This window comes from Salmo trutta, chromosome 1 (genome assembly GCF_901001165.1).
Source record: "Salmo trutta chromosome 1, fSalTru1.1, whole genome shotgun sequence".
In the NCBI taxonomy this organism is placed as follows: domain Eukaryota; kingdom Metazoa; phylum Chordata; class Actinopteri; order Salmoniformes; family Salmonidae; genus Salmo; species Salmo trutta.
In genome coordinates, this window is record NC_042957.1 from 61,412,545 (window position 1) to 61,434,737 (window position 22,193).

General features: G+C 44.4%; 2 protein-coding genes and 1 long non-coding RNA gene across 11 annotated transcripts in view; 1 reads left to right on the forward strand and 2 right to left on the reverse strand.

The window, feature by feature from the left end:
• Positions 1-12,301, forward strand: part of LOC115204234 (dynamin-2) — a 43,916-nt gene extending 31,615 nt beyond the window's left edge. For 5 of the 8 annotated variants that reach the window (XM_029769671.1, XM_029769689.1, XM_029769647.1 and 2 more), the window contains 7 exons: positions 2,279-2,389; positions 4,101-4,210; positions 4,418-4,529; positions 5,032-5,196; positions 6,648-6,871; positions 7,748-7,990; positions 8,523-11,588. In XM_029769671.1, the coding sequence (XP_029625531.1) occupies positions 2,279-2,389; positions 4,101-4,210; positions 4,418-4,529; positions 5,032-5,196; positions 6,648-6,871; positions 7,748-7,990; positions 8,523-8,592 (1,035 nt within the window). In that variant the 3' untranslated portion in view covers positions 8,593-11,588. Of the gene's footprint in view, positions 1-2,278; positions 2,390-4,100; positions 4,211-4,414; positions 4,530-5,031; positions 5,197-6,647; positions 6,876-7,747; positions 7,991-8,522; positions 11,589-11,881 lie in introns of those variants that run through there. The other 3 variants (XM_029769656.1, XM_029769638.1, XM_029769698.1) reach the window with 3 other exon arrangements.
• LOC115204296 (uncharacterized) lies at positions 2,109-3,482 on the reverse strand. Its single transcript, XR_003880346.1, has 2 exons — positions 3,212-3,482; positions 2,109-2,736 (listed from the first exon to the last, which is right to left on the reverse strand). It is a non-coding gene; the product is annotated as an uncharacterized LOC115204296 (long non-coding RNA).
• A 2,846-nt stretch (positions 12,302-15,147) lies between the features above and the next one.
• LOC115204274 (transmembrane emp24 domain-containing protein 1) lies at positions 15,148-20,640 on the reverse strand. 2 transcript variants are annotated; one of them, XM_029769732.1, is made up of 5 exons: positions 20,007-20,640; positions 16,916-17,013; positions 16,480-16,666; positions 16,036-16,263; positions 15,148-15,243 (listed from the first exon to the last, which is right to left on the reverse strand). In XM_029769732.1, the coding sequence occupies exons 1-4, from the start codon at positions 20,196-20,198 to the stop codon at positions 16,045-16,047; spliced, it is 696 nt and encodes a 231-aa protein (XP_029625592.1). In that variant the 5' UTR covers positions 20,199-20,640; the 3' UTR covers positions 15,148-15,243; positions 16,036-16,044. The 2 variants fall into 2 exon arrangements, with proteins under 2 accessions (XP_029625592.1, XP_029625584.1); XM_029769724.1 differs by lacking the exon at positions 15,148-15,243 and having other exon boundaries at positions 15,940-16,263; positions 20,007-20,493.
• Positions 20,641-22,193: the final 1,553 nt, after the last annotated feature.

A 22,193-nucleotide genomic window follows, 5' to 3' on the forward strand; every position in this document is an offset into this window, starting at 1 on the left:
ACCAGAGGGTGGCAGTAGAGGGTAGAAGGGCATGGGGGGGGTGTCATGATTCAATCAATGATTATCATTTACATCAAATAACTCTGATCAAATATGATTTTGAAGTAATATAAATTGGGTTTAGTAATGATTTGGAATGTGTATATATCCATACATCTAATGTATCAATGTTTGATTTACCAGCTGGTGGAAGACCTAAAATAATGTTTACTTTAGAAATGAGTGATTTCAATGTAGGGAAGCTTTTGACAGGAATTGAGGCAAGGATGCCATCAAGTGGCCTAACTTTTCTAGTGATAATAACCTGAACATTAGATGTAGCTGAAGATGGAACAGGCTAAATGTCTTTCTTTTGTCATCACTGACCTATCCTACATGTCAGGGCTTCTGTTTGGACAGTGAGGAAAGAAGTGTCATGGCATTAAAAGCATCTCACTATCCCTATTCTGTCACCTCACACTCCTCTTGTCTGTCTCTCACTTTCAACACTTACGACACTGACCACTGACTGCCAGCCAGGTTTTTAAAAATAACATTCTCATTAAAGAGGGGTGTAAGGCAATTCCTCGCCAAGGCAAACTGAGAATTTAGCCAACTCCTATGTTACAGTCTCTTCCTCTCTCATTTCTTTGTTACTTTCCCACATAATCCCCCCCCCCCATCCCCCCCCATCCCCCCCCCCCCCCGTCATAAACCCCAATCAGTCTTTAAGACACAGGAGAGGGAGAGAGAGGTTGATGTTCTCTCTGTCTTATCGGCATAGCTTGACAGTATCCTTGTCCAAGCTTGATATCTGCTGCCCCTGATGGTTCTTTGTAATGGCACTAACAATGAGAGCATTACTCTAATACAGGGGTACTACGACCAGGGGTCAGCAGCCCCCTAGGTATCTGACGAGGTACTGCAGGGGGTCCCAAAAAAAGTGATTTTTATTTAAAGGTTTTTATGAATATCGCTAGCAACAGAATAAGCAAATGTTGAGTTACATGCAGTAGAAAATAAGAGTATCTTTCTGATGTCAACTTTACTTCTCAACTCCTAATATTGAACAGATTACACTCATTAAAGATAATTACACTCACTGGTGTGTCTGACATAGGCTTTGAAACAGCACCTGTGACTAGACTACCACTGTGGCAAGGGCTGCTGGCTGCTGCAAAGCTTTGTTGACTTGGACATACATTTTTGGACAGTTGTTCTTAGCGAAAATGTGTTTGGAGTTACCTTTTTTATCGAATAGGCTGTTAGTTTACACTTCCTCTTCCAGTTATAATGTGGGGAGGTCAAAATAATGAAAAAATATTTACCAAATCTATTCATTTTCAAATGTTATTACTTCTGCTTGACATTATCATTCACCTGATAAGACAAGTCGTGAAAACAATGTTTGCTAACTTAGGATGGGGTTGTCAGTTTGCCTGCGAGGACGTCCCTGGGCATGAAAAGGTTGAAGACCCCTGATCTAATACAACTCGTCTACAGAAAGAACCTCTCAACCATGCCTCATCTCTCTCTTTCCTCCCTCCCTTCCTTAAATCCTCCTTTTATTTTTGTTCATCCCTCTCTCTCTACCCGTCCACTCTGTGAGCTGTGGCTCAGTCTACCCGTTTCCACTGTCTGCATATCGCTGTATTCCTCTCCCACAGTCTGGCCCTCCTCTTGCCTCTCCATCTCCCTATCTACTGTTCCTTAGATAGGTGTTTAGCCTCCTACAGTGCCCTACACTGGAGTGTATGTCTGATGACTCTGCCCAGTTAACCCACTAACCCTAGTCTGTTTTGGCTAACCGTGTATAGGCTAGCTTTTACTGACCCGCTCACTCTAACATACCACCGCCGACCCCTGACCCTGGTCTGGATGCCCCATGTTAGTTCGTTTTGAGGTTATTAAGGTTTGTTTGAGGTTTCTGTTTTAATCTCCACCCCTTCAGTTAGTCATCCTTTCTGAATAATACTTTTGTATGCTTACTGTATACATCAGGGATCATGTTCAGAAACATTGTTTAAATTGTAAATCTTTATACTCAGAATAGAAGAGTTAATTTAGAGTATGTAGAACATCTTAGTGCTTATATTGGTAAGACAGGATCAACCAAAACTCACACTGAGTACCCAGGTAAGGTTTTTATTGGTCAGTTAAGTTAGTCATATCACAAGATCTCCAGGAGGTAAATCATGAGTACTTTAATGATGTGTTTTCCCTCCATCCTCCTGGTATACCTTGTCCCCCACCACCCCTCGCTCCCCTGTTTCCCCCACCCCTATCTCTCCCCTAACAGGTGATCCGCAAAGGCTGGCTCACCATCAACATCAGCATCATGAAGGGAGGCTCCAAGGAGTACTGGTTCATCCTGACCGCAGAGTCACTATCCTGGTACAAGGATGAGGAGGTGAGTGTCTAACGCTGGGATAAGTACAGTACAACACAAAATAATACAATACAAACTGCCAGAAAGATTCTGCTACGAGTCCATGGGCTGATATATGATCTGCATTGCATGCTCCCTCCCTCATTGTCATGGAGAATCAGATCCGGAGCCTCTCACTAGAGCCCCTGGTGGCCGGTGGTTAGATGTGTCCTGAGTGTGTGTCCCGGCCCAGCCTAACCAATGTGCAGACTACTGTTCAGCTTCAGCCTGATGAACAGGTAGTCTGAACACTGGGCAGGCGGGGGGGAGAGGAGGGGAGATGGAGGGGGGAAGGCCCGCAGGGTTCGCTCCGGCTGCAGGTCACTGCCCTAGGGACAGGACAGAGGGGGGAGGTAGGAGGAAGGAGAGAGAGATGGAGGGAGAGTAAACATTCCTCTGATAAAGAAAGCAACCAAACTCAGACTGAGGTCCATATATATAGGACTAATTTAGTATGTTGATGTAATGGAGAAATGTTGAGCTTACAACTTTTTTTTATATAATTTGATTAACTTAAAGTTCCAACAGCCATTACTGTATTTACTTTGTGCACATTAACAAAACAGCAAAGTGTTTGGCCACTCTGTGTGACCACACACTACTCTCTACAGTCAGATTTCAAATGCTCTGTAGGCCATTTCAAAGGTTGTAAAATATATGGAAAAGGCATGTCGATAATACATATTTTATGATGTTTTACTGGAACAAAGTTGAAATGAACCAAATGCACTAGGGATCATCCAAGGAAAGTTAAACATTTACAGACGGATGCATTCGGAAATATAGTCTTACTTTTAAACGTACCATTAGTTCGGTCAGAGCAGCCCAGGCCTTGGCAAAGAAGTCCCCTCTCTCAGCGAAACAAAAAGAGCTTCAAAAGATACCGCCGACCGCTGACCAGAGCTAAAGACAAACCTTTAACCTGTCACTCTGACTACGCCTCAAAACAACTGGTACCGTTCAGTTTCTACCAGTCCTCTGTGGCGGACAGAGCGAGAGAAAGAGAAAGTGCAGAAGAGAAAGAGAAGGAGCGAGGGAGGATGGTGGAAGCAAACTGACGTGGCAGGCCGGTTGAAATGTTCCAGCAGGGATCTGCCTCTGGAATTTGCAGGAAATCGTACTGGGTTACTGGGGGCGGGTTGGGGGGGGTGGGTGGTGTGTGGGGGTGTGTGTTTGTCTTGGTTTGTGGTTGTATGCCACTTTCATGCATCTATGTGTTTGCGTTTGCACAAGCACATGGGGGTTTGTATGTTTTCGTGTGTGTGTGTGTGTGTGTGTGTGTGTGTGTGACGAGGACATTGGCTTAGAGTGATGTAACTGTTGGGACTGAGCGGCTCTCTGTTCTAGTGCAGACATAAACGCTTCCAGATGCTTCTCCTCAACAGTGCAAAGCTGGCATCCCTCCCCCCATCTCTCTCTCTCCCCATGCTCCTCCTCTCTCCCTCTCTTCTCACCAGCCTGGTGGTCTGGGTCTTATACAGAGGAAATGCATTCCACTCTGTCTGCTCATTGGTGGAGAAGCCTACTGTTGTATTCCATTGTTTTTCAAAGTTATCCATGAACAAGTTTCTAAATGGCTGTCTTCATAGCTTCCTCTTATTTGTGTATTTTAGTGTTTTTAATGGCTTCAAGGATTTCTTTGTCAAGATGTTATTGCTATGAGTTCAGATCATCCCCCCCCTCTGTGTTTTAGGAGAAAGAGAAGAAGTACATGCTGCCCCTAGATAACCTCAAGCTGAGGGATGTGGAGAAAGGCTTCATGTCCACCAAACACGTATTTGGCGTCTTCAACACTGAATCCAGGTCAGAGAAATGGATGTGTGTGTTGTGTATGTGTGTCCTGTTCCACAGAAGTCTGTCATTTCAATTCAGTCAATCAGGAAGTAAACTGACATTTAAGTGTTACAAAGTTCTCATCGAGAAGAATTGAGGGAAATTGACTTAGTGAATTGACAGAAATGGAATAGAATTTACACCCACCCTGATTGTGTTTTGCCATCCATCAAGCAGGAATGTGTATAAGGACCTGCGTCAGATTGAGCTGGCCTGTGACACCCAGGAGGACGTGGACAGTTGGAAGGCCTCCTTCCTGAGGGCTGGGGTCTACCCTGAGAAGGACCAGGTACTGAACCCAAACTCACTCAAATAGTCTTTGGGTCGTTTTCCCGGACACAGATGAAACCTAGTCCTGGACGGACTTAAGGACATGCTCAACAGAGATTCTCCTTTGAAAGGGTTTGTAGTCCAGGACTAGGCTTCATCTGTGTCTGGTAAACCGACCCTTGAAGTTTGAATGTTAGCAGAAGCAGAGGTCAAACGAACGGCTGCATTGGGGTGACAGCCTTTTGATGAACACTAGGCATGCAACTGTACTTCTTGATGACTTCACTGATGATTGTCCTACTGCTTGTTTCTTCTCATGCACGCCAATTCATGATTCAAGGGAGATTATGAGGTACTAATATCAGAGCGATTGGATGTATGATTCACAATGGCATACATCTACCGCAAATGTATCCCAATGGCATGCAGTAGTATTAGCTATAGTGTATTGACCTCAAACACTCAGAGAACAGGTACGTGTGTCCTCACTCAGAGGTAACGTCTCTCTCTGTGTTCCCCAGGTGGACACTGAGGATACGGCCCCGTCAGAAACCTTCTCCATGGACCCCCAGCTGGAGAGGCAGGTGGAGACCATCCGTAACCTGGTGGACTCCTACATCGGCATCGTCAACAAGTCCATCAGGGACCTCATGCCCAAGACCATCATGCACCTCATGATCAACAGCGTGAGTGAAAAAAGCCTAGAGACGGTCTACACTTATCAGGCTCTGTCTTATAGCAGGGGATTCCATCAAATGGTGGTATGTCTTATAGCAGGGGATTCCATCAAATGGTGGTATGTCTTATAGCAGGGGATTCCATCAAATGGTGGTATGTCTTATAGCAGGGGATTCCATCAAATGGTGGTATGTCTTATAGCAGGGGATTCCATCAAATGGTTGTATGTCTTATAGCAGGGGATTCCATCAAATGGTTGTGTGTCTTATAGCAGGGGATTCCATCAAATGGTTGTATGTCTTATAGCAAGGGATTCCATCAAATGGCGGTATGTCTTATAGCAGGGGATTCCATCAAATGGCGGTATGTCTTATAGCAGGGGATTCCATCAAATGGCGGTATGTCTTATAGCAGGGGATTCCATCAAATGGCGGTATGTCTTATAGCAGGGGATTCCATCAAATGGCGGTATGTCTTATAGCAGGGGATTCCATCAAATGGTGGAATGTCTTATAGCAGGGGATTCCATCAAATGGTGGAATGTCTTATAGCAGGGGATTCCATCAAATGGTGGTATGTCTTATAGCAGGGGATTCCATCAAATGGTGGTATGTCTTATAGCAGGGGATTCCATCAAATGGTGGTATGTCTTATAGCAGGGGATTCCATCAAATGGTGGTATGTCTTATAGCAGGGGATTCCATCAAATGGTGGTATGTCTTATAGCAGGGGATTCCATCAAATGGTGGTATGTCTTATAGCAGGGGATTCCATCAAATGGTGGTATGTCTTATAGCAGGGGATTCCATCAAATGGTGGTATGTCTTATAGCAGGGGATTCCATCAAATGGCGGTATGTCTTATAGCAGGGGATTCCATCAAATGGCGGTATGTCTTATAGCAGGGGATTCCATCAAATGGCGGTATGTCTTATAGCAGGGGATTCCATCAAATGGTGGTATGTCTTATAGCAGGGGATTCCATCAAATGGTGGAATGTCTTATAGCAGGGGATTCCATCAAATGGTGGTATGTCTTATAGCAGGGGATTCCATCAAATGGTGGTATGTCTTATAGCAGGGGATTCCATCAAATGGTGGTATGTCTTATAGCAGGGGATTCCATCAAATGGTGGTATGTCTTATAGCAGGGGATTCCATCAAATGGTGGTATGTCTTATAGCAGGGGATTCCATCAAATGGTGGTATGTCTTATAGCAGGGGATTCCATCAAATGGTTGTATGTCTTATAGCAGGGGATTCCATCAAATGGTTGTATGTCAGCTTTGTGTACCTAGGTGTTGACGTGTTTCCACAAGCGTTGGGGTGTTTGTTTTCTAGCATCATTGAAGATTGACTATTCAGTGACTAAATCTTTCCATGCAGACTAGTATGATGTGAAAGGAGTAGGACAGCACCGTTTCTCCATAGTCGATGGTCTTCCTCTCCTCTCCTCCCCAGGCTAAGGACTTCATCCACTCAGAGCTGCTGGCCTACCTGTACTCGTCAGGTGACCAAAACAGCCTGATGGAGGAGTCAGCTGACCAGGCGCAGCGCCGCGACGAGATGCTCCGCATGTACCACGCCCTGAAGGAGGCACTGCACATCATCGGTGACATCACCACCACCACCGTGACGGTCCCCGTGCCGCCGCCCGTCAACGACAGCTGGATGCAGGAGGCCAGGTGAGAGGAGATTGTGTGTGTGTATACACATTCACACATACATAAGGGATTTGTTGACTTTAATGTGGATTGAGTGAATGTACCTTAAATTCTCTCAAATTCATGTAATGGAAGATGTTTTGCTTCATCCATTGTCCCATGTGGGAACTAAAGGGGGTCATGTGGGAACTAAAGGGGGTCGGGTGGGAACTAAAGGGGGTCGGGTGGGAACTAAAGGGGGTCGGGTGGGAACTAAAGAGGGTCATGTGGGAACTAAAGGGGGTCGGGTGGGAACTAAAGGGGGTCGGGTGGGAACTAAAGAGAGTCATGTGGGAACTAAAGAGGGTCATGTGGGAACTAAAGAGGGTCATGTGGGAACTAAAGAGGGTCATGTGGGAACTAAAGAGGGTCATGTGGGAACTAAAGAGGGTCGTGTGGGAACTAAAGAGGGTCGTGTGGGAACTAAAGAGGGTCATGTGGGAACTAAAGAGGGTCATGTGGGAACTAAAGAGGGTCATGTGGGAACTAAAGAGGGTCATGTGGGAACTAAAGAGGGTCATGTGGGAACTAAAGAGGGTCATGTGGGAACTAAAGAGGGTCATGTGGGAACTAAAGAGGGTCATGTGGGAACTAAAGAGGGTCATGTGGGAACTAAAGAGGGTCATGTGGGAACTAAAGAGGGTCATGTGGGAACTAAAGAGGGTCATGTGGGAACTAAAGAGGGTCATGTGGGAACTAAAGAGGGTCATGTGGGAACTAAAGAGGGTCATGTGTAAGAGACTGTACAGTCGACCAAAGCTTATTGTCGTGCAGTGTTTGTAAAATGTATATTTTATTGTCTGTCTGTTCTTTTTCCATTCCCCACACCTCTTTCCCTCTGTTCTCGTCTCTCTCCAGTCCTACCCCCCAGCGCCGGCCCCCGGCCGCAGCAGCCCCTCCCCCAAGCCGTCCTCCTGCAGTGAGTGGCCCAAGGCTGGGACCACCCCTCAACCCCTCCCCGGCGTTTGGGGGGCCCCCCATCCCCTCTCGCCCGGGCCCGCCGCCCATTAATGCCTTTGGCAGCAACAACCATCAGGACCCTTTCAGTGCCCCCCCACTGATCCCCTCTCGGCCCGCTCGCATCCCCCCTGGCGTGCCCAGGTAAGACCACCTCCACCTCTGAGGAGGGAGCAGTACCTACCTACCTATCCTCACACAGGAATAATGTCTCCTCATCGACACTATATTAACCTGTGTAACCCTCTTTATTCATTGTTGAATTGCCAGGTTATCACTGTAACTGCAGCACCTGGCTCTGACTGTCTGTTGACGTCAATAGATGGATTTAAGTTTCCTCCGTCCCACCTTTCACATTACTACATTAACCTTTTCTCTACACGCTTCTCTTCCTTTCTCTTTCCTCTATCTTGGTTATCTTCTCTGTTTCATAAAGCCCATCTCTAAACTCCTCTCTCTTTTGTGCTCAGCTCCCTTTCTCTGTTTCTTCTGTTCTCCCTATCTCTCTCTGGGAGTGTTTCTCTCCATTCACGATCTCTCATCTGTTCTCCTGCTTGCTCTGTCTCTCTGGGTTTGTTTCATTACTCTCTCTCTCTTGCCTCTCTGTGAGCATATCTCACCTCCTGTTCTTGCTCTCTCTCTCTCTCTCTCTCTCTCTCTCTCTCTCTCCCTGCAGCCGAAGACCCCCTGGCGCTCCTCACCGGCCCACCATAATCCGCCCTGCCGAGCCCTCCCTGCTAGACTAGACTACCCAGTAGAACCAGCCAGGCTCACGTGTGTGTGTGTGTGTGTACTGAGGCCAGAGGGGAGGGCTAGAGAGCAGGGGAGGAGGGGGCCCCTATACAGTATCTATGCACATTGATATATGCTATTTCAACCAGACTTATCTAATGTAGTCGACTCAAACTGTTCTCTGATATAAGCTGCTAACCCTCCCTTAGTCTCCTACACATGTGGGCTCTCTCTGGTCTCCACATTCTAAAGATGCAAAGGAACCATAACCACTTGAATCTTCAGAATCAGAAGAGATAATTACACTGTTTTGGATATTGTACCATATGTATCAAAAGATTCATAAAGACTTAATCGCTCACCTTTGACCAGCAGGGTGCAGTCACTACATCAGATGTGGATGGTTACATGGAAGTGACATGCCCCTAAGTGACCTATTTTCTGTGGTAACAGAATTGTTAATTTCCTCTCTGAAAATGTGGACTGCACCATAGACTACAACCTTTCTAAACGTAAAAGGCTAGCTTCCCTCCCTCCCTCCATCTTTAGACGTGCTCTCCTACACCCTACACCTCTGTGTAATATACACAGACATCCTGTTAATTTTTTTGTGGTTTTTCTAACTTGATTTCATACTGGAAAATAGTTATTGTTATTACGACTACGGTGGTGTTGATGAATACTTTCTTCTTGTTGTTTTATTTGAGTGACTTGTCTGTTTTAATGCCCCCTGTATGTAGCTTTAAAACCAGTCTCATCACAGCAAAAGGAGGCAGAAAAAGACAATTTAGCAGTGCAGGGCTACACATCAGGCTGAGAGCAGCCTTATAAAATGTGCCCGTTATTATTGGAATGTCCTGCCACCGTTGAGAAAATGTAATCTAGATTGACCACTTGAAGCACTTCTGTGTACATCCATACATCCAGTGGTAGTGTTGAGGTTGTCATTACTTTAAGACTATGCACAATAAACAGAGAGAGAGTTGTCAGCACTTTGAGATGATTTCTCCACGCATCCTTAAGTATAGAGTTATCCCAGCACCTTAAGTCAACCTCACTGAGGCCTTAACCAACCTCGGGTGTCCCATTCAGGACAAGGACAGGTAAAGGGGAGAGTACAGTAGGGTCTCCTGGAGGAGGGTGAGAGGGCGGGGAAGGGGGCTATGTGGTTAGAGTTGGAGAGACGGCGGTTTAGGACCGGCACTTCTTCCTGTCACAATTCAATGGTCGTTTGTCTTTATGGACGAGAGACCCTCCCGGTGTCTTGGAAACACCGTTGTACATAGCTGATGGACAGTCTCAGTACAGACACACAGAGATGATGTCTCCCGTTTAAAAAAGAATGGATGGAGAATGATGTTTAATGGTGTTCATTGAAAACCAAACATTTTAATGTGTAGTAATCGTTATACTAATTGAAGCACTAACACACAGCCGTTATATTGACTTAGCTTGGGATGTAGGGAAACGTTGACATTTGTAATCTCCAGATCGCATTAATTCATTATTTATAACCGTGGGCATTTGTCATGTATCGTTTTGATAGAAATTATGTCAGCTGTATACTGCACCTTCAGCCTACTACCCCCCTCTCTGGAAAGGGAGACTGAACATCTTTCTGGTAGTGAGTTCGACTACAGGGTTCTAGTTGGAATAACTGTTGCCACTGGGAGGGTTTAAATAGGAGTGAAGAGTGTCTCTTCACAGATGGGATTCTGTACTGATGAATATCATTTGATTCCTCTGATGGTAATTTGATCATTGATTTTACTGGGTGAATTTTGGGGGTGGGATGGGGAGGAGTTTGGAGGGTGAGTGACAAATGGACTACATTGATGTTTTGATTGGGTGATAAATATTGAGGGTGAGCAGGGGGTGGGAGTTGAACTTTTGTTGCTCTTTCTGGTGTACATACACATCCTGCCTGGAGAACCTGTCCAAACTCTATAGAGCTCAGTCCAATACCTTGTACCCCTTCCAGAAATCCATTATGAGTAAATGTGCTACAGGTAGAGGGTGAATTTGGTAGGAACTGTCTAAAACCATATTCTCTGGGCAGAATGTGCTTTTCTTCCCATACATTTCCCATCAGGTCTGTCTACAGTGACCGTGCTGCTAGTGGGTGTCTGACTCTGATCTCAGCTAACTCCAACTAAAGCCTCTGGGAAATGGAGTCTATCCATGCTCCAAACGGTTTCAATCTCTTGACCAAGTATAGAACCCCTACTAGGAAGAGATTAGGCCTTACATTTATGCTGTCACTCTCTGATGTTGAAGAGTCTTAAGGGAATTGAAAACGTCCCGTTCTTATGAAAGTGTCCCTGTCACCTGATGGTACCAGTCACTGTAGCCTGTCCCCCTACACCCTGTCTCCTGATCTGTAAAGTGTAAGATGTTGGTGACTGCCTTTTCTCCATAATGGATGCCCCCCCCCAACTCTCCATACTCTGTATCTTTCATCTTGTGGGTGGGGGGAACTGACCTGCATCAATCTTTCTTTAGTTTTTGCAAAGCCTTGTCAAGTGCCTCTAGTAATTTCCTGGGTTTGAATAAACAAATGAACCCATTTGGAACATGAGCGCTAAATAAAGAGGTGTACAATAAAGAGACTGGTGGTTGGTGTCTCCTTGTGTCTTGTGTGGTCCCCCCTCTCTCTCCTCTCTCATTGGTTGTCCTCACTCATGGTTCTCTCTCCTGGTATGTCTTCTTCCCCCTCCTTCACTGTGGATGTTGCTATGGTGTTTCTGTGCCAATGGGCTGCCTGCCTTTTGACTTGAGTTAAAAGTGGAATGAAAGTTGTGAAGGACAAGAATTCCTGGAATAATAACTTATTCATTCTCTTCTTTTTTTCTTCCTTCCTGATGTTTCTCTGAATGCAAGGTGCACATACTCTACTATACAACTCAATACTCTGCTGTAGTGTTAGTAATAATAGTGGTGGTGGGTTGTAGAAGGCCTTTGGTGTACAAGTGTACTGTTTTTCAATTAAATGTTCAAGTTTATGGTCTTATCAACTTGATTTGATTTGTCTCTTGCTGCACATAATAGATCACATTTCCTGTAGAAAACAGGCAGCTATGGTAATAGTAGGAATCATCAGCTAAAGAAAGCAGGAAGTAGAAAATGTGATGGACACAAACTCAATTATAGGAAATGAATGTTCTTAGGTCTTCCCTTACAAAAAACTTTTCTCAAAAGGTCTGTTAGACCCCTCACAATCACCAAACTGTATTACGCATCAAAAATACTTGAATGGGAGAGAGTTATTAATGTTGGTCTGTCGTTATGATTGTCCCTGAACAGGCGGCCTGCTCCTGCTCGTCGTAACCAGTGGTGACCTTGCCCCAAAGCAGGATAGGATTGGAGATGCACTGTCCACATACCAGCAAGAGAACCAGACCTGCGAAGAATTTCTGAATTTTGAACACATTAACCTTAAATATTCTTCAAAGAATAGGTTTCAGAACTGATTAAACTCTAAAAGCCATAACTTAGTTTATAACATGAAATGCAAGAGACAGCTTTTTCAATGGCAACTGTCAAACGTACTCGTTTTACAATAACTGACCGCATTTCAGGAAAATCAGCCTCTTTTAAAAGTTATTTTTTCATAAAGTGAAATGAAATCTCATTGCATAAGCTGGAATAAAATACGGAGAGAACAGTCACGTGGTAAAGACAACTTTACCCTCACTCACCATCTCATTAAAACTGTTAAAGGCCCAGTGCAGTCAAAAGTGTGATATCTTTATGCTTTATATATTGTTCCACACTGAGGTTGAAATTATACTGTGACAATTATGATAATGCACTTTTAGTGTAAGGGTGGTTTGAAAAAACGCCTGAAATTTCAGCCTGTTATGGTGGGATGGAGTTTTAGCCTGCCTGTTGTCATCACCAGGCTGTATATTAGTTAATCCACCAGTAAGAAAGAGACTTCCAAACCTTTCTGCCAATAACAGCTACTTTTCAGTTTTCCCCTCCCCGCTCAGACCACTCCCAGACAGTCCTAGCAACATTCTTGGTTGATAAATTGCTCTTTGCTAAGAAGCTATTTTTGTTTTATTTACATTGTTTTCAGTTTTAAAAACTCACAGTAAGGTACTTAATTGTTACCCAGAAATGATTTGATTTTGAGATAAAAACAGCTGCATTGAGCCTTTAATAGTTGGCACCTACCCAGACTGTTCTAGAAGTGTGGGGGAATGTATTCTGAAATGTCCAACCCCTCCAGGGGTTTTAGCGAGCTGTAGCCTTGCTGAATTCTGACACCACTCTCAGTACGGGTTCAACTTCTGTTCACTATTTCCATACTAAACAAACATTGAGAAAATGTAATTATTTTTCTACTGATGAAATTGTTTGACTGTTCATGTGCCAAATTCATAATGAAATCCAGTGACTGTTTGTGTTGGCTATCTCCTGGGGCACAACCCCTCTTGGTTTTATGTACAGTGCAGTTTTAAAATATGGGCATTTCTCAACAGATTAGTGTCTGAATGACTATTGAACACGTTTGTAGAACACTCCTATAAAAATGATTGAAGTGTAGAAGTTTGGTTTATTTAGATGATTGTGTGTAGGTGGAAGTGTAGATATGATTATTTGAGATCTCACTCATACTGCGTTGTTGTTCGGTGCTACAGTTAATCATCTGAAGTGTCAGTTGTGTCACCATATGGGATGATGACAGCCATTCATATTATATGGTAGTGGACTGGGAGGGCCCCAAAACCAAACGGTAAGGGGACTATTTGAAGGGATGAGGTGAAGGATGCTAGGAACAGTTCAATGAATCAGGTAGTGCTGGGTACTCCACTGCTGAGTGAGCACAGAAGCATACAAAGCTTTTAACAGCGAGGGTCACGTCATGTTCAGGAGAGCTTCAAACCATGTATATTCCAGTTCCAGTGGATGCCTTATGCAAGGGTCAGTCGGTAGAGCATTGTGCTTGCAACACCAAGGGTCGTAGGTTCGAATCCTGCTGGGGCCACTCATACGTGAAATGTATGCACGGATGACTGTAAATCACTTTGAACAAAAGCCTCTTCTATATATAGTTTTCCCTGTGGCTCAGTTGGTAGAGCATGGTGTTTGCAACGCCAGCAGGGTGTGTGCAACGCCAGGGTTGTGGGTTTGATTCCCACTGGGGGCCAGTACAAAAAAAAAAGAATGCATGAAATGGTATGAAATGTATGCATTCACTACTGTAAGTCGCTCTGGATAAGAGCGTCTGCTAAATGACTAAAATGTAAAATGTATATGGCATATGCTGTATGTGATTATTATACAGTTTATTTATACTGTAGTAAGGGTAATTGTATGAAGAAGGGCATATACCGGTAATGTGATTATAATGTAGTACAGTGTCAATAATAGATCCAACAGCAGAACTTTGCGATATGCCTTTAATCCAGTGCTGTTTTATGGTAGCCAATAAGATTGCCTTATTTCTTTCGCTGCACACTTTTGACACTCAAATTTGCACTACTGTGCCTGTAATTGAAAGGAGTGGATCATTGAGATTTTATGGTTTTATAAATACAACCATTCATTTGAAAAGAAGATGGAGGTTGGAGGTGTATATAACAACTATGCTTGTGGTTGACTGCAACATTCTCCTGGCAGGAATACTTTTTTGAATGTCTCAACTCTTTGGCTTCATCTCACCAGATCTTTGTCAAACACTATACATTTCAATAAAAATATAACATCTGTAATTCAATAAAACCATCCCATGAGAACAGTCATTGTTGCATGTAAGACTTCTTTCTCTTGCCTCGTAATTACCAGACTGATAACCACTGCAGCTTGTAATGTAAGCTTGTGGGATCAGTGGCTTTGAGAGGCTACTCTTTCTCCAGAATTAATTTATTTCACAGTAGAATGTTTTTTTTTGTGTGTGTGTTTATTTTGCTGTAGTTGTGTTATAACCATGTCATTAAATAAATGATATTTGTAAAGTCACTCTTAAGATCCCATGTTAAAAACATACAACCACATGATCTGTTATTGCATTGATTTCTTGTTTGATAGATTGACACTAAATTGTCAAAACATCATTATACAGTGTTTATGACTCACATACAAACATGCACTTTTCTGCCACTCAAAAGCTGAATCAAGCTCATCACACACAAACATCACTAAATCCTTACTAACAGTCCCTCATTTAGCACATATCACTGTTGTCAAAAGTCTCTCTTCTTCAATCTCTGAGATCATTACTTTACAGTAGGTTCCTGTTAGTCCCAACACCCTTCTATGGCATCTTTGCGGAAGATATCACTGGTGGAAGATACCACCGGGAAGGGTGTGGGGGTGGTGGAAGATACCACTGGGAAGGGGGTGGGGGTGGTGGAAGATACCACCGGGAATGGTGTGGGGGTGGTGGAAGATACCACTGGGAAGGGGGTGGGGGTGGTGGAAGATACCACCGGGAAGGGTGTGGGGGTGGTGGAAGATATCACTGGGAAGGGGGTGGGGGTGGTGGAAGATACCACCGGGAAGGGTGTGGGGGTGGTGGAAGATACCAGAGGGGCGTGTGTTGGTCTGCTGGAAGATATCACTGGGCATGATGTGGGGGTGGTGGAAGATACCACGGGGAATGGTGTGGGGATTGTGGAAGATACCACTGGGAAGAGTGTGGGGGTGGTGGAAGATACCACCGGGAAGGGTGTGGGGGTGGTGGAAGATACCACCGAGAAGGGTGTGGGGGTGGTGGAAGATACCACCGGGAAGGGTGTGGGGGTGGTGGAAGATATCACTGGGAAGGGGGTGGGGGTGGTGGAAGATACCACTGGGAAGGGTGTGGGGGTGGTGGAAGATACCACCGGGAAGGGGGTGGGGGTGGTGGAAGATATCACCGGGAAGGGGGTGGGGGTGGTGGAAGATACCACCGGGAAGGGTGTGGGGGTGGTGGAAGATACCACCGGGAAGGGGGTGGGGGTGGTGGAAGATACCACCGGGAAGGGTGTGGGGGTGGTGGAAGATACCACCGGGAAGGGTGTGGGTGTGGTGGAAGATACCACCGGGAAGGGTGTGGGGGTGGTGGAAGATACCACCGGGAAGGGTGTGGGGGTGGTGGAAGATACCACCGGGAAGGGTGTGGGGGTGGTGGAAGATACCACCGGGAAGGGGGTGGGGGTGGTGGAAGATACCACCGGGAAGGGGGTGGGGGTGGTGGAAGATACCACCGGGAAGGGTGTGGGGGTGGTGGAAGATATCACCGGGAAGGGGGTGGGGGTGGTGGAAGATACCACCGGGAAGGGTGTGGGTGTGGTGGAAGATACCACCGGGAAGGGTGTGGGGGTGGTGGAAGATACCAGAGGGGCGTGTGTTGGTCTGCTGGAAGATATCACTGGGCATGATGTGGGGGTGGTGGAAGATACCACGGGGAATGGTGTGGGGATTGTGGAAGATACCACTGGGAAGAGTGTGGGGGTGGTGGAAGATACCACTGGACACTAGGGTTTGCAGACCCTCTTGTCGTCGAAGAGGCGTCGGAGGGTGTAGACCTGTGTGACGGCCACGGTCAGGATGACCAGGAGGCTCATGGAGGACCAGAAGGAGACCCTCCACAGGTTGTCCTCCAGTAGGTAGCGGTCCCGGGCCTCGAAGGCCCTCAGCATGGTCTGAAGCTGGCGGCTCCGCTCCAGGTGCCTGTGCACTGAGTCCATGGTCTCCTACAGGGAGAGGCAGGGAGAGAGACAGTGGGTAAGGTGGGAGAGGATAAGAGAGAACACAGGAATGTATAGAACATTGACAGCAGGAATGAGAGGAAAAACGTGGAACAGGATGAAAAGACAAAATAACAAAAAAGGGTATGTGTAAAAATAGAGTGATAGAAAAACACCAGTCCCAGTGGCTGAGCGTTTGGGTGTTCCTCCTGTCCTTCTCACCCTAATGTCTTCCAGTTTGTACTCCACCATGCTCTCTGGCTCGGCCATGTCAGCCCACTCTTCATCGCCCCAGGCGTCCCCAGGCTGGCCCTCCACAATCACCTCGAAGAACACCATCTTCTCAGAAAGCTTACTGAAGCTGTTGTCAAAACACAGCCGGTAGTCTCCGTCCTCTGTAGGCTCCACCCTGGGAGACAGACCAATGAGGAAGAACAGCATGATGTCAGAGAGGGTCAGAGCAAGTCAGACAGTATTCCGACTGTCATATAGAATAGTGTACAACTTTACTGTCTGTAAGCCAGAGGAGGGAAAGGTGTCTTTTGCATCACCTTACAAAAACTTTGAATGACACACCATCGAGCATGGTGAGACCTTCATACCACTCCAGAGAAGTTAGAGGAGGTCAGGGTTGTGTTAGTAGGTTTTGCCCACTCACGTGTGGATGCCGTCAGATGTCCTGAACTCAGAGGCCAGCTTGTATCCGCTGGGGGAGATCAGGGTGAAGCCCACATCCAGGCCTGCACCTGCAATCACCTGGAACATGAGGGAATGGATTAGATGATATTATAATCCAACTCAAAGTGTTCCTCTGAGAATATCCAGTGTTACAGACAGACACTATAGACAGACTGAAATCCACCACGTCTCCACTTCCATACATACTGTAGACACATGAACAGTGTGCTGGTGAGATAGTCAGTGTTGTAGTGGTGCCTCGAGAAGTGATTTTACACTAATTTTGCCCATTTCCAAAATGGTCCGGCCGACGACGGGGAAGTGCCCTGTGTAAAAAATTGAATGACAAACAGTGACATACACTCTGAATGGCCTAAAATGATCAATCCCATAATGGTCTTTCACAGTCAGGCCAACCCAAGCTGTACTGTTCATAATGGTCTTTCACAGTCAGGCCAACCCAAGCTGTACTGTTCATAATGGTCTTTCACAGTCAGGCCAACCCAAGCTGTACTGTTCATAATGGTCTTTCACAGTCAGGCCAACCCAAGCTGTACTGTTCATAATGGTCTTTCACAGTCAGGCCAACCCAAGCTGTACCGTGCAAATAAGTTAACAGGCCTACTATTGAAACAGATAAATTAGGCTGTCAACTGAGTCAGAAATTCAGTCAAGTTTTTACTTTTGTTTTGCTTACAAAGTCACACTTAACAGAACAACTGGTCTGGGATAAATAAATAAATACAAAATTTGAGTGTAGTTACCTTTTAATTCAAGTGCACAAGCACCTAGCACTGTTGTTTGGTTAGCTGTGTTTCTGTAGCACATGATATGGAGTTTGCGAAACAAATTACCACTGGATTGATGCAGATAATCATGATGTCATTCTGCCAGGTAAGCATAGACTACTTTGTAGCTAGTTAACATTTCATTGATTAGGATTTTTGGAAAGCCTTTCCATCTATGCATTGTTATATTTTTCCTGATCCTTAATTGTTTGAAACCTGGACGTTTTACTTCATATGAGTCATGTCTTACTTTGCTTCAAAGTAGCCTAAAGCCAAAATCCCACCATAGAAATGTAGAGGCAATTACTTTATAAAGACTTCCTCATATGCGTTCTCCTGTTCTATTGGTTTTCTATCAATTTTCTGTCATTGTCTAGCAGCCAAAGGCATTATCCTAGTCATATTAGCAACCTCTGATAGCTGTTGCATCTTTAGATCTCCCTTCTTTCTACATTTCTATCAGATGTTTCCATCTCTGTCCATGAAATCGCTTTTTAGAACAGTGTTTTCATTCAAATGTCATTTTGGAACATTTGTGCATAGGTCTACCTCATAATAGTTTATCAACATTTTAAGCTAAAAATTCTGATCTGTTCCATCAGCCTTATTAACTGATATGGCGTATACCTCCACTACACTACTTTGATATGCATTGTGGGGATTAAGAAGTGAGTATACGCAATGCCAACTGAAAAATAAGTGGGTATACAGTGTATACCTGCGTATACCTCCCACTACAACAATGGATATAGTATTTGTTCCAAGTATTTGCACAGCTCATGGTTCATCCGGTCATTAGCAGTCTCAGATTTCCATATTCAAACTCTACAACACAGTAGATATGAGTTCAAATAGATCCACCAGGTCAGCACAAACCTACAGTAACTTCAGTTAAAGCTACAATCCAACAGCAAGGAGAGGCTAGCCAGTATACCCACTCCCCAGCACCTATCTGTTTATGTCAAAGTAACACCACTCTCAGGCAGCAGAAACATAAGGAGGGAAACACAGCATGTTAGGCCATATAAACTAGGCCTCAGGCATGAGTCACTACCATTGCCAGTGTGGTGTCATTGTCTTGGTTGAGAGAGGGTAACAGACGGATAGACAGACAGGCAGAGACAGTCAGGCAGACAGACACACACCACAGACTGCTGTATAAAACGTCTCAATCCTCACAGTCCTTCAGCTTGCTCTCTCAAGCTGTCATCGCTCTCAGCCCTGTGCGTCTCAGCTGTTGCTGTGTGGATACCACAGTAAGCCTGCCAGGCTCCACACAGACTACACACACACACACACACACACACACACACACACACACGCAGAGTCCACAGAAATGTGTCACGGCTTGGCGGGTTGGGTGGCGAGGAACATGACATCCTATCACAGTCATGTGTCTGCCAGAGGGCCTTGGTACAGTGTGAGGATTGGGAACAGGGGTTTCCAGTATATAGAGTAGGCATTGATACCGTAGCATGATGAGCATCACTTCAACTTTAATCTATGAAGGGCTTAACCTGTAGTGGTTTACATTTTATACTAGTCAACTCACTAACTCTACAACCGTGTCTTCTAAATGACTAAAATGCTATATATAAATTGTAACAAGGTCGGGCCAGGGATGGTGCATCTTCATATTTAATATGCATTTTGCAGCAAAGCGCATGACTACTAACACACCAAGTAGGCCTACACTTGGTGGTAAGCACTCTCCTTCTCTTTACATGTCTAGAGGAGAAGAAGAAGCCACAGGCCTACTACAGCTACTATAGCTCAGAGGTTAGTTTCAGTATCTGGCCTTATGCTGACACAGTGGATCCCTTTGTAAACACTTCCCCTGCCTTGACCCTTCATGCCAACGCCAGCAGCTATTCAAGCTGGCTCTGTCTTATAGACTCCACCTGTATGGAAGGAAGATGCCTTATCTCATTATTTGCATCAAAGTCCTTTGGCTGTAACAATAAAGCATCCAGTAACTGACTGACTAATACGACTTATAACATTGTTATAATAGAGGCACGAAATTGCACCACACACACACACACACACCCACACAGAGAGAGAGAGAGAGAGAAAGAGAGAGAGAGAGAAAGAGAGAGAGAGAGAGAGAGAAGAGAGAGAGAGAGAGAGAGAGAGAGAGAGAGAGAGAGAGAGAGAGAGAGAGAGAGAGAAGAGAGAGAGAGAGAGAGAGAGAGAGAGAGAGAGAGAGAGAAAGAGAATGACACAGAGAATGTCAGCTGTGTTTTCAATACCACAGAAAACAAAATTGTCCAAGCCTGCTACCTGGTATTCTACTTCCAGGCTTCCGTTTTTCGTAGCTGTTTGGTAGAAACATTCTGTTCTACCGGCAGGGAGTTGAAACGTGAATTCAGTATCTTGGCTTTGTCCCAAGCCTAAAGTGAAGTCCACAGATACAACGAAACAAGACAGCAAATAGAGTCTTACAGCAACGCTCAGATCAAACATGGAACCCATTTGTAGCCTAGAAGCGACTTTGGACTTCAGTAAAAGTTACAATCACTGTTGACTCGTCGGCAGCCATGAATGCTTGTTCTTGTAGTCTAGTAGCCTACTTCGCTTCACTCATACCGCATTGTATACGCACATTTTCCATAGACTGTCAGCGACCACGAGTTGTAGGCTATTTATTGCTTGTGATCAAAGTTAGTCATAGCCGAAATCAAGTCGCCTACTTCACCGAACAACTAGCTTCAGATCAGTTCTGACCACTGTGCGCGCAACTGAAAGTGAGTCGATTTTATGGCATCTCATCCAACAAGATAACCTATTATATCGAAGTTAGACTAGACCACTGGAAGAAAAAACTCTCACCCTGTAGCCCTATCTTTTACAATAACTTCTACAAAGTAGCGCGTATGATTGACTGGAAGGGTGTGCAATACCAATGTATAGCAGTGGTGTGAAGTACTTTAAAGGACTACTTAAGTCGTTTTTTTTGTATCTGTACTTTACTATTTATATTTTTGACAACTTTTACATTTACTTCACTACATTCCTAAAGAAAATAATGTCGTTTTACTCCATAAATTTTCCCTGACACCCAAAAGTGGTCTAATTTACACTCTTATCAAGAGAACATGCCTTGGTATCCCTACTGCCTCTGATCTGGCGGACTCAATAAACACATGTTTTGTTTGTAAATGATGTCTGAGTGTTGGAGCATGCCCCTGGCTATCCGTAAATTAAAAAAATTAAAAAATAAAATGATGCCGTCTGGGTTGCTTAATATAAGGAATTTGAAATAATTTATACTTTTAATTTTGATAATTAAGTATATTTTAGCAATGACATTTACTTTTGATACTTAAGCATATTTAAAACCAAATACTTAAAAACTTTTACTCAAGTAGTATTTTACTCGGTGACTCACTTTTACTTGAGTAACTTTCTAGTAAGGTATCTTTACTTTTACTAAAGTATGACAACTGGGTACTTTTTCCACCACTGCTTAATATAAGGATTTTGAAATGATTTATACTTCTACGTTTTTTTACTACTCAAGTAGTATTTTACTGGGAAACTTTCACTTTTACTTGAGTCATTGTCTATTAAGGTATTTTTTACTTTTACTCAAGTATGAGAATTTGGTACTTTTTCCACCACTGGGGTAATGTCAGTAACCTCCGGTAGCCGCTAGATTACGCTTGTAATAAACAGAGATGAATGGTTTATCTTTTGAATGGTAATTTACCCTGTTGTGGATAGGGGGCAGTATTTTCACGGCCAGGTGAAAAAAACGTACACGATTTAATCTGGTTACTACTCTTGCCCAGAAACTAGAATATGCATATAATTAGTAGATTTGCGTAGGAAACACTCTAAAGTTTCTAAAACTGTTTGAATGGTGTCTGTGAGTAAAACAGAACTCATATGGCAGGCAAAAACCTGAGAAGATTCCAAGCAGGAAGTGGCTTGTCTGCGAATTTGTAGTCCTTCTGTTGCATCTCTATCGAAATTACAGTATCTGAGCTGTTACGTGACACTTTCTAAGGTTTCCATTGGTTCTCTAAAGCTTTCAGAAACCGGAATGAGGCGTCTCCTGTCTCTGAACAGATAACAGGAGCACAGTTTGTCAGTGGACTGCCTGGTGGCTAAGAGATTGGAGATGCGCATTCACGAGATCACGCCATTTTTTATTTTCCTCTTTGAATGAATACAACATTGTCCGGTTGGAATATTAGCGCTATTTTACGAGAAAAATAGCATAAAACTTGATTTTAAACAGCGTTTGACATGCTTCTAAGTACGGTAATGGAACATTTAGAATATTTTTGTCTGGAAATGCGCTCGCGCGTTACCCTTTGGATAGTGACCTGAACGCACGAACAAAACGGAGGTATTTGGACATAACTATGGATTATTTGGAACAAAAACAACATTTGTTGTGGAAGTAGCAGTCCTGGAGTGCATTCTGACGAAGAACAGCAAAGGTAATACAATTTTTCTAAT